The sequence below is a fragment of the Macaca thibetana genome, chromosome 1 (assembly GCF_024542745.1).
Source record: "Macaca thibetana thibetana isolate TM-01 chromosome 1, ASM2454274v1, whole genome shotgun sequence".
NCBI lineage: Eukaryota > Metazoa > Chordata > Mammalia > Primates > Cercopithecidae > Macaca > Macaca thibetana.
The window spans coordinates 158730444-158750880 of NC_065578.1; the positions used below are offsets into that span (position 1 = coordinate 158730444).

Below are 20437 nucleotides of genomic sequence, written 5' to 3' on the forward strand. Positions count from 1 at the left end.
TTCTTTTTCATTCCTGATCTTGGCAGTTTATGTCATCTTCTCTGTCTCTCTCTCTCTTTTTTTGCTTATCAGTCTGGCTAGAGGTTTATTAATTTTATCTTTTCAAAGAACCAGCTTTTGATTTCATTGATTGTTTTCCAATTGTTTTTTATTTTGCTTTGTTTTATTCATTGATTTCTGATCTTTAGTGCATTTTCTTTCGTCTACTTTTTTGGGGTTCAATTTGTTCTTTTTCTAATTCTTAACGTGGCACTAAGACCACTGATTCAAGACCTTTCTTTTCTTCTAATATAAATATCTAATGCTAAAAAGTTCCCTATAGGCACCATTAGCTGCTTCTCACGTGTGTTTACATGTTGTGTTTTTGTTTTCATTCAGTTCAAGCTATTTTCTAATTTCCTGTGTGATTTCTTCGATCTGTGGCTATTGGAAGTGTGTCATTTAGGCCAGGCACAGTTGCTCACACCTGTAATCACAGCACTTTGGGAGGTCGAGGCAGGAGCATTATTGAGCCCAGGAGCTTGAGACCAGCCTGGGCAAAACAGGGAGACCATGTCTCTACAGAAAAACAAACAAACAAAGCAACAACAACAACAACAAAAACCTGGACATGGGGGCACACATTTGTGGTCCTGGCTGTTCAGGAGACTGAGGTAGAAGGATTTCTTGAGCCTGGGAGGTTGAGGGTGTAGGGAGCTGTGATTGTGCCACTGTACTCCAGCCTAGGTGACAGAGTGAGACCCTGTCTCCAAAAAAAGAAAAATTAAAAGTGTGTCACTTAATTTTAAAATTTAAACATTTGAAATATCCCAAATATCTTGTTGACTTCTAACCTGATTTTATGGTGCCTAGATAAAATTACTTTCTTTTATTCAAATCCTTTTAAATGTATTGAGATTTGTTTTATGTCTATCTTGTAGAGGGTTCCATATATGTTTGACCAAAAAAATGTGTATTCTGCCTTTGCTACTGATATGTTCTCTATATGTTGTTTAGGTCAAGTTGATTGATAATGTTGTTCAAGGCCTCTATATACTTACTGATTTTCTAATTGTTTTATAAATTGATATTCCAAGAGAGGAGTATCAAAACACCAACTATAATTGTTCAACTGAATTGTTTATTTTGCATTCTCTACTGTCAGTTTTTACTTTCTGTGTTTTAGGGCTCTTTGCTAGGTGCATTTAGATTTATTATTGTTTATCTTCCTGATTTTGCCCCCATGGGGACATTTTGAAAAGTCTGGAGACATTTTTGGTTGTTGTAACTGGGGAAATGCTGCTGGCACCTAGTAGCTAGAAGCCAGAGATACTGCTTAACATTCTGCAATGCCTGGACAGGCTCTGAAACAAAGACTTAATCAGCTTACAATGTAGAGACTGAGGTCGAGAAACCAAGTTTCTTTTAATACTTAATACCTAAAGCTGTAGCAATTTTTAAATAATAAATGCTTCTCAGTTTTTGGTATGCCTTTGGTTCATTTTCAGATGCCTGAAATGTTTATTTTTATCAGTTTTTTCCGGTTTTATATTTGCTTTTGAAGAGGAGAATTTGCAGATCTCTTCATAACACCACGAAATGGAAGTCTGTCCATCATTTAACATTTAACCTGTTGGTGTCTTTATTTTTAAAGTAAGTTTTTTTGTAGATAGCATTCAGTTGGATCTTTTTTTAAAAAATGCAATCTGAGGCTGGGCATGGTGGCTCACGCCTGTAAGCCTAGCACTTTGGGAGGCTGAGGCAGGCAGATCATGAGGTCAGGAGATCGAGATCATCCTGGCTAACATGGTGAAACCTGGTCTCTACTAAAAAAAATACAAAAAATTAGCCGGCGGGCAACCGTAGTCCCAGCTACTCGGGAGGCTGAGGCAAGAGAATGGCATGAACCCAGGAGGTGGAGCTTGCAGTGAGCCGAGATCATGCCACTGCACTGTAGCCTGGGCAACAGAGCAAAACTCCATCTCAAAAAAAAAAAAAAAAAAAAAAAAAAAAAAGCAATCTGACAATGTCTGCCTTCTAATTGGGAATATTTAGACTATTTACATTTAATGTAATTATTGATAGAGTTAAGATTAAATCTATCTTGTTTTTGTTTTCTGTATTTTTCTTTTCTTACCCTTTTTTGTGACTCTGTTTTATCTTCATATTGGCTTATTAGCTACACCTGTTTATTTGATTTTAGCAACTGTTGTTTAAATATATGACTTTAACTCATCATAGTCACAGTATACCTTTAAATAATATTATACCACTTCATGTATATTACCTCACTTGTGTGTGTCTGTGTGTGTGTGTGTGAGCACCTAACAACAGTATGCTTCCATTTCCTCCCTCCTGTCCCTTATGCTACTGTTGTGGTGCCTTTTTTCTTACACGAAAGTTATAAGCCTACAATATGTTGCTATTATTTTTGCTTTGAAGAGTTCATCATCTTTTAAAGAGATTGAGAATTAGAAAACATCTTTATTTACCACTTGTTTACGATTTCTGCTGCTTTGTGTAGATCAAATTTTCTATTAGGTATTATTTTCCTTCTGCCTGAAGAGCTTCTTGAACATTTCTTGTCATGTAACCTTGCTGCTGATGATTTCTCTCAGATTTTGTCTGAAAAAGTCTTTACTTCTTCCTTCACTTTCGAAAAATATTTTTATTAGCTTTAGAATTCTAGGTTGATGGTTTTTCTTTCAGTATTTTAAGAACTAGATGAGATAATGGCGTGACTTTTTTTTGAGACAGGGTCTCCCTCTGTCACCCAGGCTGGAGTGCATTAGCATCATCATGGCTTACTACAACCTTGAGCTCCTGGGCTCAAGCAGTCCTCCTGCCTCAGCGTCCCTCCCAAAGTGCTAGGATTACAGGTGTGAGCCAGTGCACCTGGCCAAGTAACTTCTTTAAACTCTTCAAGTCCCTGATTTTGTGCTAGGCTCCTTAAAGTTAAAATGTTAGACGAAACACCTGTCTTCTCAAGTTAACTGTTTTGTTACCTTTTCTCAGTAACAAAGTCTGATATTGCTCTTGGGCTTATGCCCATGTTTCCTGTCATTTTTTTTTTCTTCCCTTGTGGGGTTACACATTGGCCTATCAAGAGCCTTTGACTCTGAGCCTAAGATTACTTCCTCATGCTCCTGTGTTTCTCTATGCTCCTTACCAGCACACACATTCTCTTTTACTGACTCCTTCTAAGAGTAAGTTGGAGAGATTAGACCTCTCTGCTTCTTTCCTAGTGCTCTTTCCAGTGCTGTAAAGAGAACCTGGGCATTCGTCCAGAGAGATTTGAGGTTGAATTCCAACTTTCCATTTCCACCAGTTGTGTGCCCATAAGTAAATTATTTGAGTCTTAAGAGGCCATCTGTAAAATCTGAATAATAATAATATCTCTTAGAGTAGTTGGGAGGATTAAAGTAGGTAATATATGACAAATTCTTACACCATATTTGTCTCATAATATCAAATACTCACATAGTATATATTATGATATAAATCCCGATTTACAGATGAGGGACCTGAAGCATAGTAACCTGCCCAAGTTACATAACTAGGGAATGGCAGAGAACTAGGAGTGAAGCCTAGTCTGGCTCCAGATCCCATGCCTCTAACTACAATGCTTCACTCTTTTTCTAGGTAAATGTTAATTCCTTCTTTTTGGATTAGATAGAGTTGGACTTTAACAAATGAGTACTCTTGACTGGGTGGGTGTTGGGGGAATGGGGCAGTTAAAGGGTAGCAAGGCAAAGGATATTTCAAGTAGGAAAAATAGCTTTGGAGAAAAGGTAGAAATGTAAGGATATGGATATGGGAAACATGCTGGGGAAGTGGCTAATAGGCTGGTAAAGTTGGGTGGAGGTCCTGGGGGATAGAGAAGGATAGTGGGGGATAAAGTTTGTTGTGTAGGGTCTAAATGATAGAGTACTTTGAATGCCATGCTAACAAAGTTGGTCTGTTTTATTCTACATAAAGTGACAAACTATTGTGGGAGTGACATGGTCAGATAGGTTCTTTTGGAATAGCTCTTGGATCATTTGGTGGATGGATTGAACTGAGGAGCAAGTATAATAGGGAGATCAAGTAGAATGCTCTTGTTCAAATATAGCCCCTGAGGTAATGAGCTCAACCAAAGGGATGGTTAGAGTAGAAAGGGGGAGCTGTGGAGGTGTAATAGTTGGTAGGATTCAGGGGCTTATTAGACCAAGGAGAAGAAGAAATCACAAAGGAGTCAGCTTTACTAGGCTTGGTGACAAGGAGGAAGGTGATGTTTTCATTGAGATAGGAAATTCTGAAAGGGGAGCAGGTTGGTGGAGGGAGATGTAAGAGTTCTGTTTCACATGAATAACTGGCCATTTGTAACACCTTATTCCCCTTTCTCATTTGTGGGAAGCAGTGAGGTAGATCACCTAAGGGAAATTTTGTAGGACAGTCCTAAGGGAGGAGGGAAAGAAGAGAAGGGCTTAGGTAAAGAGAGGTGAGATTCACAGACCAGAGGCAGGTTCAAAGCAATTTCAGAGGTGAAAGTTTTTGGGAAGTCCTATGAGTAGATTGGATCAAAAGTTTGCTCCCACAAAACCCCTCAACCGTTGTTATCTATCATTTTTCCCCAAGTCCTAGCTTGGCCAAAAAGCAGCCAATCCTGGCCGGGTGCGGTGACTCATGCCTGTAATCCCAGCACTTTGGGAGGCCGAGGCATGCGAATCACCAGGTCAGGAGTTCAAGACCAGCCTGACCAAGATGGTGAAACCCCGTCTCTACTAAAAACACACAAATTAGCTGGGTGTGGTGGTGTGTGCCTGTAATCCCAGCTACTCAGGAGGCCAAGGCAAGAGAATTGCTTGAACCCGGGAGACAGTGGTTGCAGTGAGCCGAGATTGCGCTACTGCACTCCAGCCTGGGCAACAGTCAGACTCTGTCTCACAAAAAAAAACAAAAAACAAAAAACAAAAGAAGCAGCAGCAATCAATCCTTCAAGGAATGATGGAGGCTAGAGCCAGGTGCATATGGAGCTGAAGACTAAAGAGCCCTTCCTGGATCTTTTGGACTCCTGGGACCTCCTTATGACTGTAGAGGTTGTGGGGAGAGGCCTAATAATGACTGAGATTGAATTTGCTGCCACCCCAGTGGAATGAGGACCCAGAGCAGATCACATTTTCTTTAGTTGTAATTTAATTAAATTTTTTTTTAGAGACAAGGTCTTACTCTCTCACCCCAGTTGGAGTGCAGTGGCATGATCATAGCTCACTGTAGCCTCCAAATCCTGGGCTCAAGTGATCTTCCAGCCTCAACCTTCCAAGTAGCTGGGACTACAGTTGTGCACCACCGTGCCCAGCTAACTTTAAAAATTCTTTTGTAAAAATAAGGTTCTACTTTTTTGCCCAGGCTGGTCTCAAACTCCTGGCTTCTAGTGATCTAGCCCCTTGGCCTCCCAAAATGCTGGGATTACAGGTGTGAGCCTCCATAGCCAGCAACATTTTATTTAAGAAAATAAATGAATATGCCACTTCTTATTCCTCATCATATTCAAACTGTTATGCATATTTTGTTTGAAAGGTTGATTTATGCATTTGTTTCCCAATAGACCATAAAGTCCAAAAGAACCGTATCTTAGGTTATAAAGGTAGGCCCAGTGCCTAGCATGCAGCTTGGTTTTCTCACGAATTTGTTCATTCAGCATCATTTATGAGTACTGTGAGAGGTCCTGTGCTATGTGCTGAATATCCATTTACTCACCAAATATTTATTGAGCACTTACTGTGTGCCAGGGTCTGGGCCAAGTGCTGGGAACACAGATTTGAATAAGATTGGCAAGGTCTCTGCTCTCAAGGAGCTTACACCTCAAGTGGTGGAGTCAGGAAACAAAAATAAGATCACAAGAAGACTTCAGATAGTGATATGTGCTGTAAAGACAACAGAAGAGAGTGATGTGATAGGGAGAAACTTGCAGGGTATCTTTGGATACAATAGTTGGGGAAGGTATCACTGAGGAGGTAACCTTGACCTCAGGCCTGAGTGGTAGGGAGGAGTGGGTCACGAGGTAATCACAGGGGAGGCTGGGATGAAAGATGGCTTCAGTAAGCAGTAATAAATACGGGGGAGAGAACTATGAGACAATGGTGGCTGGGCCAATGGGCCAGATCATGGGGAGACTTCAGGAAAAAATTTGGATTTATTCTCTGTGTAACTGGAGGGCTTTAGATGGTGAGAGTGTGGGGTGCTACAATCATATTTTCTCTTTGCTATTGATCCTCTGGCTATTGTGTAAAAAAATAAAAAAAATAGCAGGCCAAGTAAGGAGGAAGGGAGGCCAGATGAAGAGGCTGTTTGGATGGTCTACGTAGGACATGATGGAGGCTTGGACCAGTGGAAGTGGAAAGGGGGAAGATTTGGGGTATATCTGGAAGGAGGTCAAATTGACTGGATGTGGAACGTGAGGAAAGAAATCTACGGTGGCTCCTAAGTAGAATGACAAGCCAAGCCGGATTGCCTGAGACTGAGGGCTTTCCCGGGACATGGAATTTTCAGGGCTAAAACCAGGACAAGTCCCAGACAAACCAGGATAGTTGGTCACATTACTTTTAGGTTTTTGAGCCAAACAATGGAGTGAGTAGCTGGTGCCATATACAGAGATAGAGACGACTCAGGGAGAACAGATTTCTAGAACAGAGTTCTATTTTGCCCATGTGAAGTTTGAGATGCTAATTAAACATTCACATGGAGATGGAGTAGGCAAATGTATATACACATCTGAAGCCCAAGGAGGAGATCAGATTCAGATAGAACTCCGGGAGCCAGCAATATATAGATGGTATCGAAAACAATGGGGGAGATTACTTAGGGAGAGTATGTAAATAAAGTACAGAAAAGGGCCTAGGGTGGAGTTTGGATATGGAAATTTTGAGGGTAAGCAGAGGAGAAGCAGTCATCCAAGGCATTAAGAAGGAGCAGTCAGTGAAGTAGGAGGTAACCCAGGAGAACGTGGTGTCATGGAAGCTTGGAGAAAAACGAGCTCCATGAAGGAGAGAATGGTCAACTATGTCTAATCCTGCTGAATAAAATGGAGAAAGAAAAGTAGATTAAAACACAGTCCCTGCTCCCAAGGAGTTTCAGTGTAGTGGGGAGATGGGAAAGTCAATTCCTAAACAGCCATGAGTGCTCTAGCAGTGAGAAGCACAGGCTGCCAGGCAAGCACATAGGGCTCCTTCCTGGGCTGCATTTGGAAGGAGAATTGGAAAACAGGACATGGGTGGAGAAGAGTTCTTCAGGTCGAGGAAGCCACAGGCACAAAGGCACACTCAAGGAACTGTAGGGTTTCAGGATGGCTGGGGCACAGAGTGGTGAAACAAAAGGAGGCAGGAAGTGCAGGGAGCGGGGATAGCCAGGGCTATCACATGCGACAGAGAGGTCACCTAGGATGGGAACTGAAAAGTGTTGGATTTAGCAACCTGGACATAAGGGTCTATCTTTGCCAGAACAGTTTCAGCCATTTCAAGGAGTTGTGGGGACATAAGCCAGATTATGAGTAACTGGGAAGCAAGGAATAAGACACCCCGAGTGCAGAGATCACTCATTTAAGAAACTTGAAGTAGAAGGAAGGAGAGTGGTAATGTGGCATCTGGGAGTGGGGGTGGGTTTGTGGTTTTTTTTTTTTCCTCTATAGTAGAAATCTTGAGCTTAGTTATAGGCTTGAGGGAAAGAACTAGAAGTGAGGGAGAGCTTGAAAATATAGAGGTGAGCAGATAATTGATGGAGTAAGAATTCTGAGAAGCTGGTGAGGGATGGGCACGTGTAGGGTTGGGGACATGTAAAGTTTAGCTTTGGATAGGAGCAAAGAGAGACAGATGGGTAGAAATATAGATAAAATTGTTAATAGTAGGCTTAGGAAGACTGAGGGGAAGTTGTTCTTTTCTGATTGCCTTTATTTTCTCTTAGAATAATGATGAAGTCTGCTGCTGAGAGCAGCTGTAGACCCAGCAAGAGGTATATGGAAGGCTAGAGAGTGAATTTACAGGGGTACAAACTTAATTCCTCCGGTGGCTGGATGTGATATTTTTCTGGGCAGGAGCAGAAAAGTGGATGGATTAATCCAGAGTGGCATCTTGCAGTGTTGATACAGCTGAGGACAAATGGACAAGGATATTAGCAAGGATAAAGTGACAGGCTATGAGTCTGGACTGAATAACGCAGGAAGTGGAATGAGGCTTTGGTTGATAGATTAGGAGGAAATGTACTGAAGGAAGAAGGCAAGGAGCAGGTATAAAGAGAAGAAAGGAATCAGGGTATGAGAAGGACCCAAACTGTTCTCAGGAAGTAGGACATTAGAGTTTAAGTTTTCCAGGTTGGAGCAAATCTGAGTGGTGAGAAAGTCCAAGGTGAGGCCTTGGGTATGAGTAGGTTATTAGAGGCTAGGTGAGTAGTCCCGGAGTTGAGGGTATCAACGTATTGTAAGGTTAGGACACTGGATAGATAGTTCATTCACATTAGTGCTGAAATCACCCAGAATGAGAGGGAGATATGGGAGGGAGAAGAAGCTGCTGAACTGGGAGCCAAGGTCCTTGATGAGCGGAGAGGACTGACCAGCAGGTTGGTGGGTGACAGAGACAAGAGAGGAAGAAGCTGATTGGCTGAAGGCAGAAACAGTTTTTACAGAGATGGAGGCATAATTGTGCCTTATGATTTTATTGAACTAAATTGAACCAAAGTGCTACATTAGTCCCAGGAAATGCCAAAGTCAGCACCAGCTGCTATTTTCTAGAAAAACCCCAGAACACACATTAAAGTCAGCCCTGAAAGAGCATTGCCTACCTAGAAAGAGCTGTCAAGTCAAGAAGAGACCCAGAGAGGAAATGTCAACAGGTGGACTACAGATGGGGCCATTCTTCTGGGCTCCACGGGCCCATATCTTGCCCTGACAATTTCAGTCCTCCCCTCCCCCTCTGGGGAACTGTCAGTGCCAGCTCTCTGCTCCATGACACATCCTGGCAGGAAAAGTCAGCCAGCCATCTTGGGCTGGCGTCAATCCCAGGAGAAGCCAGAGCAGAGGCTTTTAGAGATGGAGCTGAAGGAAGCACATTTCAGCGCACTTTTCTACGGAAGAGCAAGGGCTCATTAGCCAAAATGATCATTTTCCTAGGCCTGTTCTCAGACCAACTTAAAAATCACCTGGGCTGTGTCTCCACCCTTTCACCCAGGAGTACAAGTTGCTTCCTGCTCAGACAGAACCCACCCTAACCTCAGCCCTTCTGGAGCACAGGCACCACTCGTACATTGCTTCTGCTTGTGAGTGATGTGAATACACACAAGGCACACTTCCAGGACGCTGCCGTCCTATTGTTCTCCTGTTTCGTGGGCACTTGTTCTCCAGTCTCCTTTGCAGGTTCTTTCTTATTAACTTGACCTCTGACATTTGGAATGCCCCAGTTCTCAGCCGTTTATCTCTGTTTCCTCTCTCCCTACACTCATTTCCTTTGTGATCTCAACTGGCCTCAGGGCTATAATACCTTCTAGTCACTGAAAAATACTAATGCATATCTCTACTCCTTAGTCTTCTATTAGGTTGGTGCAAATGTCATTGTGGTTTTTGCTATTGTTTTTAATGGCAAAAACTGAGATGACATTTGCACCAACCTAATAGTCTTATATATCCACTCACCTTGTTGGCATCTCTGCTTAACTATCTCATAGGCATCTCCAATTTAACATGCTCACAATTGAACTTCTGATTCCCCCAACTCCCTGCCACACCTGCTCTACCTGCAGTCTACCCCCATCTCAGTCAATAGCAACTCTATCCTTCCGGCCGCCCAGGCCAAATCCCTTGGAGTCGTCCTGACTCCTCTTCCTCTAAATACAGTCTATCAGGAAATCCTGTCAGTTCTACCTTCAAAAGATACCCAGAATCTTACTCTTTCTCACTGCTTCTTCCCCCGACATCCTGAACCAAGCCATCATCATGTCTTGCTTGGATTATTACAATAGCCTCCTAACTAGAATCTGCTTCGACCCTGTTTCAAACAGCAGTCAGAGTGATCCTCTAAATACGTGAAGTCCTGAAGATCATGTCACTTCTGCACTCAAAACCAACCAACCATTTTCTGTCTCATTTAGAATAAAAGCAAAACTCCTTACACTGGCTTGGAATGACCTGGCCTCCCTCCACCCTCCATCCTCATCTCATCCTGTTCTCTCCCTCATTCACCCTGCTCCAGCCTTACTGGCCTCCTTGTTGTTTCTCAGACACTTCAAGGCTGCTTCCGCCTCCAGATCTTTGCACTTACTATTTCCTCTGCCTAGAACGTGCTTCCCTGCTATCCACACGATTTGCTGTCTCCTGTCCTTCAAGCCTTTGTGCAAATGCCATTCTTCTCACTGAGGCCCTTCCTCACTACCCTATGTAAAATATACACAATATAGGACAGCAGCACCCACTGTGTTCCTTTTGTTCCCTTTACTCTGTCCATTTCTCTCTATAGACTTATCTTCTGAGACCACATACTTATTAAATGTGAACTCCGTGAGAGGAGGGACATTCTGTCCTTGCCCACAGAGGGTATCAATAAATATCTGTGGAACCAGTGCAATTCAATATACATGGTTGTGGGGAAGCCTCAGAATTCTGCCATCCTCTGGATGCTAGCACTAGAATGGCAGTTTTTATAATGAAACCCTTCTCTTTCAAGTCCTTATAGAGGTATGACTTTAATTAAGCAGCTAGTGTGTCTGAGCCCTTGCATATTTACAGAGCCATATCTCGAATGCCAGCAGAGATGGCTGTTGCCTTCCTTCCCTTTGCTTCCTAGTTCTTGGAAGAAAATCAACAGTGGCTAGTGACCTTGCCTGCAGGTGAGCATAACTATTAAACACCAGCCCTCAATGCAGATTGCTGTTGTGGTTATTCTTTAATAGAGCAAAGGAATCTGTTACAATCTTCTTGTAACTATGTGCATCTCTTGGCCAAATATGTTTAAATGATGTAGCAAATGTCTCAATATGAACTTTCTACTGATCAGGTTTTCAGGAGATTTGAGTTTTGGTCTTAACTCTACTGTGGAATTGCCACAACTCTGGGTACTTTCCTGAATTCTCTAGTATCTTCGTTGGGAAAAATGTAATTTTGGGGGTAGATGATCACTAAGACCCTTTCTTGATCTAAAGTTGTGGTTTTCTCAGAACAGAAGAGCTCCTATTTGTGAGTCACTAGAAACACACATGATTATCTCTTTGGCTTTCCCATTACACACAAAAAGCCTTTTTTTCCGTGACTTTTATATTGGTGAGGACTTTTTCATTTGTTAGGGGCAGAAACCCAGCTCAAACCAACTAGAAAGGAAGTAAGAGGTCTGTTGGCACCTATAGCTGGACATTTAGGGGTAGAGCCTCTCTGGCAAGCTGGATCCAAGGGCTCCCAGGATATAAGGAGGACCCAGTCTCTCTCCGTCTTCTGGCTTCACTTCCTCCTGTGTTGGTTTCACTTTCAGGCAGGCCCCATGTGACGACACCAGCAACAGCCACACAACATGTGCCACCTTCAAATGCAAGAAGAAAAGGGCTTCTTCCCAGGAATTTGGGGATCTTTAAAAAATGGAGTCTCATTGGTCTTGTCTGAGTCCTGTGTCCTTTCCTGAACCAGGGAAATGGAGAGTTGTCAGATCTCTGGCCAGATCTGTGTCACAGCCCAACCCTCAGTGGAGCTTGAGAGTAAAGGTGGGGAGCCCACCCAACCCACACAGGCTGAGAGCGGCAGAGAGTAGATAGATGTCAAAAGGAAACCTGGGGCTATTAACAGAAGAAGGGAGAGTAGATGCTGGAGAGGTAAAAATAATGGACATTTATTTCAGTCCTCATTGAGGTTTTTTTTTTTTTTTTTGAAACAGAGTCTTACTCTGTCACCCAGACTGGAGTGCAGTGGCACTATCTCAGCTCACTGCAATCTCCACTTCCTGGACTCAAGCTATTCTCATGCCTCAGCCTCCCGAGTAGCTGGGATTACAGGCGTGCGTCACCAAATAAGTTTTGTATTTTTAGTAGAGACGGGATTTCACCATGTTGGTCAGACTGGTCTTGAACTCCCGACCTCAAGTTATCCACCCGCCTCGGCCTCCCAAAGTGCTGGGATTACAGGTATGAGCCACCACCCTGGCCCTCACTGAGTTATGATTTTCTTGTAGGTTCTGTATTAATTTCTCATGGCTGCTGTAACAAATTACTACAAATCGGTTGGTTTAAAACAACAGAAATTTATACTCTCACAGTTCAGAATGAAATCAAGGTATTGGCAGGGCTGCACTCTCTCTGGAAGCTCTAGGGGAAAATGTACTCTTTGCCTCTTCTAACTTTTGGTGGCTGCCAACATTCCCTGACTTGTGGCCACATCACTCCAATCTCTGTTTTCATAGTCACATGACTTTCACCTCTTCTATTAAATTTCTTATGTGTCTATTATGAGGACACTTGTCATTAGATTTAGTTCTCACCCCAGTAATCCAGGATGATTTTCTCATCTTAAGATTCTTAATTGTATCTGCAAAGGCCTTTTTCCAAATAAGGGAACATTAATAGGTTCCAGGGATTTGATGCAGATAGCTTTTGAGGAGCTGTTTTTCAGCCTACCACAGATATCAAACCAGAAATAGTAACGTTGAAGTGATTAAGACATCAGAATGTAATGGAGAATCAGAATAATTTATAAATATGATTGATATATTTTTTCCAAATGCTTGGTTGCCTTTTAAAGAGATAAAAGAGGCCAGACACACTTGCTCACTCCTGTAATCCCAGCATTTTGGGAGGCTGAGGTGGGATGATTGCTTGAGTCCAGGAGTTCAAGGTTGCCGTGAGCTCTGATTGTGCCACTGCACCACCTTAGCCTGTGTGACAAAATGAGATCCTGTTTCTAAGCAAATAAATAAATAAATAAAAAGTTTTTAAAGGGATTAAAAAAACTTTGCTGTGGGGGGGAAAGCAATCAGACAGGTAAATTTCTGACTTCGTTGCCAGTCATGTATGATTTTCATTTTAATATATCAACCCTCCTTCTCTCTTCCAGGTCATTGTTGAACCAATAGCTTCTTCTATTTGGGCTTTCTACTCTTTTTCTACATGTCTTTAGCTCTTTTGCTAAAATGTCATTACTAGCAGTATCCATACTAATCATAATTGATCAACAAGAGCTAGCATGGAAAAAGTCACTAGCGAGACTACACCACAGTTAGGAAAATATTTTCAAACCTGATTTCTTATTTCAAATGAGTAATAAACACTTAAAAATCTGAGCCACTGGCCTTTTCTCATCTAGGTAAATGTCCCTAGGGACCCCAGGCTAGATTAGACATTAAACAAGACAAAAATCTTGTGGAAAAAGAGATCAACAGGCACTCAAAGAAGACAGTGGTGTAATACATGTTTTCAAATATATGTCATCTTGTCCCTGTTTCCGCCCACGTTCAGCACAAGCAGCTGCCCTTACTGGTTGCTCAGGTTGGACTGGAAGTGCACTGATTGCTGGTATTTTCCCTTGAGGCATCTTGGCAGCAACTCTGGCAGTTTATATTCTTGGCCATAACAGGGGCTAGGCAGGTGGCTCTGTGCTTTGTCAGTGGCGTGAGTTCTACAGGTGTTTCATATGGCTGGTGACAGGGGAGTGCAGCCTGGCAGAGTCTGCTCCCTTGATCTGCCAAGCTTCCCCAATTCAGAAACGAAGGGGCACCTAGACCTTCATCTGTGCTTCCCAAGTGCAGCTCTGCTTTACTGTCAAGTGAAGCTTTCTCTGCTAGAAATTTGTGGGATCTGAGAAGAGAGAAATAATTTGGACATTATGGATTTCTGCATGTCTTCTGCTTCTGGAGAATGGACTTAACTTAGATCTGGCAGCCAGGATGTTGGCAGAGTCAATTTCCAGTGTTGGAGTGAGAATGATGTAATGAAAACAGCTCTGGCCTGAGACATTGGTGGGCAGATCCTTTTCAGCCACCCCCTTTCTCAGTGACCTTGACCAGCCCCTTTCCCTTCTCTGTTCCTCAATTGCCATATTCAAAACAAGAGGATTGGACTAAATGTTCTCTGAGGCATTTCCTAGCTTTACCATCTATCAGATGTATACATTTTAAACCCTCCAGGTTGAGCATTTGGGATCTATGAGAAGGATCACAAGCTGTTTCTTTTCCCAGAAAGAGCTCCCCACGCACACCCTGATGATGCTGATGGTTATATTCAGAGTGCCTCTAAATAAAGTCCAAAAGTATAGGACTGTGGTTAGAGTTAAGAGTAGTTCCCAGTTATGACCATATCAAGCATTCATCAAATGTTAATTGGGCCGGGCGCGGTGGCTCATGCCTGTAAATCCCAGCACTTTGGGAAACTGAGGCAGGTGGATCAGATCACTTTAGGTCAGGAGTTTGAGACCAGTCTGGCCAACATGGTGAAACCCCTTGTCTAGTAAAAATGCAAAAAAATTAGCCAAGCATGGTAGTGAGTGTCTGTAGCCCCAGCTACTCTGGAGGCTGAGGTGAGAGGATCACTTGAACCCAGGAGGTGGAGGTTGCAGTGAGCCGAGATTGCACCACTGCACTCCAGCCTGGGCGATAGAGCGAGACTCTGTCTCAAAAAAAAAAAAAAAAATTGTTAATTGGGTGCCACAGACAGCTGCCAGGGCTATAAAGATGGGTAAGATGGAGTTCCTGCCCCAAGGAGCACACAGTCCAATGGAGGAGACAGATGACTAAATCAAGGATTGCATTACAGTGTGATAAGTGCTACTATAAGGTTATTCATCAGGTGCCTTGACACATGGAGGATGGACCTATAAATCTCTCTGCGGTAGTGTCAGGAATGGCTTCCTGGAGGAGGTGGCACATGAGTAGACACTGAAAGGATGAACAGGAATTACCTATGTGAAATGGGGATCAAGTCTCCTAGAATACTCACAAAATGTATGTTTGCCCAACAGATAATTGCCAACTGTCATGGAACACATTGCTCCCTTTAAACACAGGTGTCTCTCTCATTGTCTAATTATTCTCTTGGGCCTGGCACATGGATTGGAACTGTATGTACCTAAATGGAGCCCCAGGGGCAGATCCGGAGTAAGCCGGGAAAGCCAAATGGACTCCAGCATTTTTTCTTTTTTGAGACAGGGTCTCGCTCTGTTGCCCAGGCTGGAGTGCACTGGCAGTATCACAGCTCACTGCAGCCTCGACTTCCCAGGTTCAAAGTGATCCTCCTGACAGTGTTCTGAGTTGCTGGGATTACAGGCTTATGCTACTAGGTCCAGCTAATTAATTATTATTATTTGTAAAGCCATCATAATTACTCACCACAGGGTCTTGCTATGTTGCCTAAGCCGGCTAACTTTGATATAGACCCTGAGATAGCAGAACTGTGGGCTCCAGCAATACTGTTTTTGGTATGCCAGTATGAAAGCTTGCAGTCTACATTCCGTACACATAACATTCCCTTCTCTCTTTCTATTTTTCTTTCTTTTTCCTTTTCGATTGCTGGTGCAAGTTAGGGGGAATGGAATGGAGGGACATAAACGCTGTTGGTTTCTGAGTATTTCTAAGGTCTCCCTGTGATTCTACTTAGTCATGGCAGGCTTCTTGGAGGAGGTGCTGGTAAAGAAAGGTAAGGACTAGCTTGACTAATCAGGCTGGCATCTGAGCTAGGAGAAGCTCCCCGGGTCCCCGGCTGCTCATAGCCCCGCCACACTTCCGTGCCTGTGACCTTTGTTTCTCTCCTAACCTCCCACCAAATAGAACCAGGTTTAATCACTTCCCCTTTTCCCTTCAGTGGCTGGACATATCCATCAGTTCCTGATTCAAAGCACTTTCAGTCAAACTGGGTTCCCTGCGCGGTGCGCCTGGACTGGGGGACTTGGGGCTGCCGGCTAGTTCTCCGCGCTGTGAATTACCTTCCGAGGCGGCGGCGCGGCTCCGCCCCCAGCCCCGCCGGTGGTTCAAGTGCAAGATCCGAGCTGGGAGCGGAGAGGCAACACCCCTGCTCGCACTGCAACCTGCTCCCTTCGGGGAGGGATCCTCCCCGCTCCAGCTTCTGCTCGCCGGGCTCCGCCAGGCTGGAGGGCAGCAGAGCCAGGAGGAACGGAGACCCAGCGCTGCCCGTTAATAGTCCCGGCAGGAAAGCCATCATAATTACTCACCACGCTAATTGCCCGTCATTAAAGTTCAGGAAACGGTCCGAAGAGGAGCTCCGAGTCGAGGAGGGGGCAGGTGGTGTCTGGGGCTCTCGGCCGGCCAGGGTTAAGCGCTTGCCTGCTCCCTGCCTCCCGGCTTGAGGCCAGCGCGTCTTCAGTGGGAGGCCAGCCACTGCCAGGGACCCGGGAGCGACGCCGCCAGCCCGGCCGGACCCCCTCCCCCACCACGGCCTCTAGAAGGGGGCAGCAAGTGGGGGGTCCCGGGTACCAAGCCCCCTGCCCAGCCGGCGCCTGGAGGCGCAGAGAGCCAGAGGGGCTGCAGGGACACCGAGATGGCCGATGAGATTGACTGGCTGGACCTGCCCGGCCGGTGGGCCTACGGAGTTGACGGTGGTGGGAGAATCTTCTTCATCAAGTATGTTGGTCTCCCTCTTCTTTTTATTTCAATTTTTTTCCTTTAAGTTGTCCAACTTGAAAAGTGGCGGGGTTGGGGCCAGGCTGGAGAAGGTGGGTGAAGCGGTGGCTGCAAAGGCGGGCATGACTAATAAGTTTATCACCATGCCTGTTTGAATGTGTCTCCCGCCTTTTCCTCAATGGGTCAAAGTCCAGCAAAGGCTTGGCATTCTCTCAGCTCGGAGAGGCAGGGCAGGGCAGGGGAGTGCTGCCCTTTCTCCCTCTCCTTGGTCACATGCGAGGCCTCCAGGAGGATGACTAGACTAATGCCCAACCTGGAGTTTTTTCAGCTCCTTCCCTGAAAGGGCCAGAGGTAGGTCTTTCATTCCCCGCCCCCCCCGACTTTCCTATGGGAAGACTTGGGCTAAGTGACAACATACCAGGAGATCCTGCCTCTGCCACCCAGTTCCTGGCAACCCTCACCCCAGACTCAGCGTGCCCAGGACAGCAGTTCTCCTCTCCTGTCCTGCTTCTTTATGGGGCCGTGGTCAAGAGAGAAGGGCACGATGCCCACTGTATGTTTAGCATTCTTGAGAGAGAGAGAGCGCCTTTGCTACTCTCAGTAATATATTAGCACTGTTATATTAATTTCATAAACCAAAATGGCTCTGGCATAATCTCATTATAACAAAGTGGCCCTGCTGGCTCTCTTTTGGCTCGCTTCTACTACAGTCATCTTTTGCCAGGATAGACATCTCCCAGAAATATAGCAAGTCTAGAAGCACAGCGTCTTGGACTGTTACCCACACTTGACGAGCTTTTCCTTCCTCAAGATAGCCACTTACAAAACATCAGAGCTGCAAGGAATCTTAGAAGCAATCCCTTCATTTGTCAAACGGGGAACTGAGGTCCAGAGGTATTGAAAGTACCGGTCGAAGAGAAAACCACTTGTTAATCAGAGCTGGGACTCAGCCTAGCATCTGCTGACTGAGTGCACTGCTTCCCCAGGTACCAAACTGCCTTTGCAGGGGCTCAGGCAGGCAGCGGTTTCTCTTTGGTGTTTCTAAGTTTCCACATTTGCTTTAGGCCTTTCTTCTGTAATTGTCACCACCATGATCATAATTGATGTTGTAATTATGTTATCTTAGAAATTAACTCCATTAAAGGTCTTGACCCTAAGTCAGATTCTTAAATAACAGAACTTCTGCAATATTAAAACTGCAGTGACTTGAGACATTAGAGTTTATAAGAATCACCCAAGGAACTTATTAAGCAGGTGGATTCCTGAGCCCTACCTCAGGAGATTCCTATTCAGACGATCTGGGGGAGGGTCTTAGAATGTGAATTTCCATGAGTCCCTCAGGTATACTGATGAAGTGGTTCATTCTCTTCTTTCTTCCTGATCTCTTACTTGCCATCCAGATTATTTTCCTCTTTCATTTTACAAACATTTACTGGGCATCCACTCTTTGCTGCAGTGCTAGGCACTGGAGATAAAAAACAATAAGATGTAGGTTTTTACTTTAAGGTAACAGGGAGAAAACGTAAATCAATACTTAGGAAATACTATGGTACATTCTTGAGGCATTTGCAAGATGCTATGGGAAGGAAAGAACTAATGCTCTCCAGGGAGTTCAGTGAGGGCTTCCCAGAGGAGGAAGCATTTGAGCTGATTCTGGAGGAGAGACAAGAGTGAAAGAAGCCTTGGAAGTAGAGGCTTGGGGAAATAAAGGCACCAATGGGGGCTGGGGAACAGGTAACCTAGAGCGCTCGGAGAGGTTCAGTGGAGATGGAGTGGAGCTGCTGAATTACTGTAGAGGCCCAGGAGGAAAAGTAGGAAGAGGCAGCTTGAGAGAGCCCTTACGTGCTTAGCTAAGGGGTCTGGACTCCATCCTGTAGGTGATGGGAAGCCAAAGGAGATTTCAAACTGGGACTTGACATCATCAGATCTGCATTTAGAGCCTTCTCTCTGGCAGCTTCATGGGCAGTGATTTGAGGCTGAGCGAGAGGCAGGAGGAGAAACTTAAGGTATGGAAAGCAGTTAGGAAACAGTTGCAAAAGTCCAGGAGACAGCTGATGGGGCCTGAATTAAAATGGTGAGAACAGAAGAGAAGGGGAGGGAGAGATGGGAGAAATCTTCAGGAACCAAATCAGGAATATTCTTCTAAAGCTTGAATTCTGGGAAGGGGAGACAATGGGAGGAATCAACGGTAAAGCTTAGAATTTCCAGCTTGAGTTTGAAAGAGGTCAGGAGTATGGCAAGAGGAGTGCATTTTAGGGGGAGTACCGGTTTAGTGGGGAAACACTGCAGTTGATGTCCCTGGGGGACATCCAGGAGATGCTGTCTAACGGACAACTGGACATACAGGATAGAGTTTGAAGAGAGAGGCCTGGGCTGGAAAAGGGTCATCAATGGGGGGTAGAACCATCCAGAAGAGTGCGAGGGAAAAGACAGGAGTATACCCAGGCAGCACCAGTGTTAAGGAAGGGATAGAGGAACAGAGGCCAGGTTGGAGAGTAAGACCGAGAGGTTGCAGAGGTGGGCGGCACCAGGACCAGGGTAGAACGCCACCCCAGAAGGCAAGGAAGAGGGATGTTAAGAAGAAAAAAGGAATTCAACAGTATTGGATGCAGCAGAAAAGCCAAATGGGCCAAAGGCTAAAAAACACCTAGTGGATTTAGGAGAAGGGGAGGCCTTTAATGACATCTAGGAAAGTGGTTCCAGGAGAGGGCTGGGAACAGAAACCAGGTTGCAGGGGATTGGTGAATGAAAGGCCAGGAAGTGGGGAAAGCTAGGAGAGACTACTGTCAAAGGTTTGGTCAGGAATGAGGAGTGTGAGACAGGAAGCTGCCAGGGGACATGGCATTGAGAGGGAGGCAGAGTACTGAGACTATAGAAGACACAGACAGAGGAGGAGAATAAAGGGATGGACCCCAGAAAGAGAGAGGAGGTGAAGATGCAAGGCTGGGATGCTCAACAGAGAAAAGATGGGAGAGAAGGGGGACGATAACCCAGGCAGAGAGATTAGCCTTAAAGGGGAGAGAAGGCAACCTATTCTCCAGAGGAAGACAAGTATTAAAGGATGGGTGAGAATCTGGGTAAGTTTTGGTGGTGAGGTGATTGGGCATACTGGGAAAGCTCCCACCTAATCTTTTCTATTTTTTTTTTCGATTAAGAGATAAGATCCTCTGTGCAGGAGAGGGGCTGGGTAGCAGAGGCAGGCCTGGGACCTGAGATTAGCGGGAAAGCCTTGGAGCTCTCTGTGGATGACAACTGACTGGGGACCTTGAAGAAGATTCTAGGTGGCACTCAGGGCTCAGCTAAGCTGGGAGACTGGATTTGCAGTGACCCCAGTCCTCCCAGCCCGGTGCTGGAGTGGAGACGGCCTGTGACTGTCCCAGACGGGTGTGCTGACAAGGGGTGCAAGGGGTGCAAGATGGTGCAAGGACTAGGGGAAGAGGAAGTTGAGGGTTGTGGTGGAATGTCAAGGGTGTGATAGGGTTGTCTGTGATATCCAGTGGGGCAGAGATAGATGGGAGGTCTGAGGGGGCTGACAGTGTGCAAGGAGGGGAGAGTCAGGGGCTGGAAAATCCCAGGAGAGATGTGATGGAGGTGAGGGCACTGGCTGACTTCCTCTCCAAGCCCTTCCTTTTTATTGGCTTCCTCTTCCACTGCCTCCGAGAACCAAAGCCAAGACCAGAGATCCAGTATGTTAGAGTCTTCTTCAATGGTGCCCGAGCTCAGAGGTCACTAGAACAGTGACTTTGTTTTTTTCTCTGCTTATCAGAGGGGTAGTTTAGCTGGGAGATCTCTTCCTGTAACATGTGTCCAACTTTAGAGAAAATTAGTGGAGTCAATAGAAAAAAAAGCATAGGTTTACACCAACACTAGTACACAAATGTTCATAGTAGCTT

The 20437-nt window shown here is 44.9% G+C and overlaps 1 protein-coding gene across 14 annotated transcripts in view; it reads left to right on the plus strand.

The window, feature by feature from the left end:
- Positions 1-15931: 15931 nt before the first annotated feature.
- Positions 15932-20437, plus strand: part of PLEKHA6 (pleckstrin homology domain containing A6) — a 156703-nt gene continuing 152197 nt past the window's right edge. For 6 of the 14 annotated variants that reach the window (XM_050762450.1, XM_050762421.1, XM_050762381.1 and 3 more), the window contains exon 1: positions 15934-16544. In XM_050762450.1, the coding sequence (XP_050618407.1) occupies positions 16462-16544 (83 nt within the window). In that variant the 5' untranslated portion in view covers positions 15934-16461. Of the gene's footprint in view, positions 16545-20437 lie in introns of all 14 variants that reach the window. The other 8 variants (XM_050762368.1, XM_050762377.1, XM_050762442.1 and 5 more) reach the window with 5 other exon arrangements.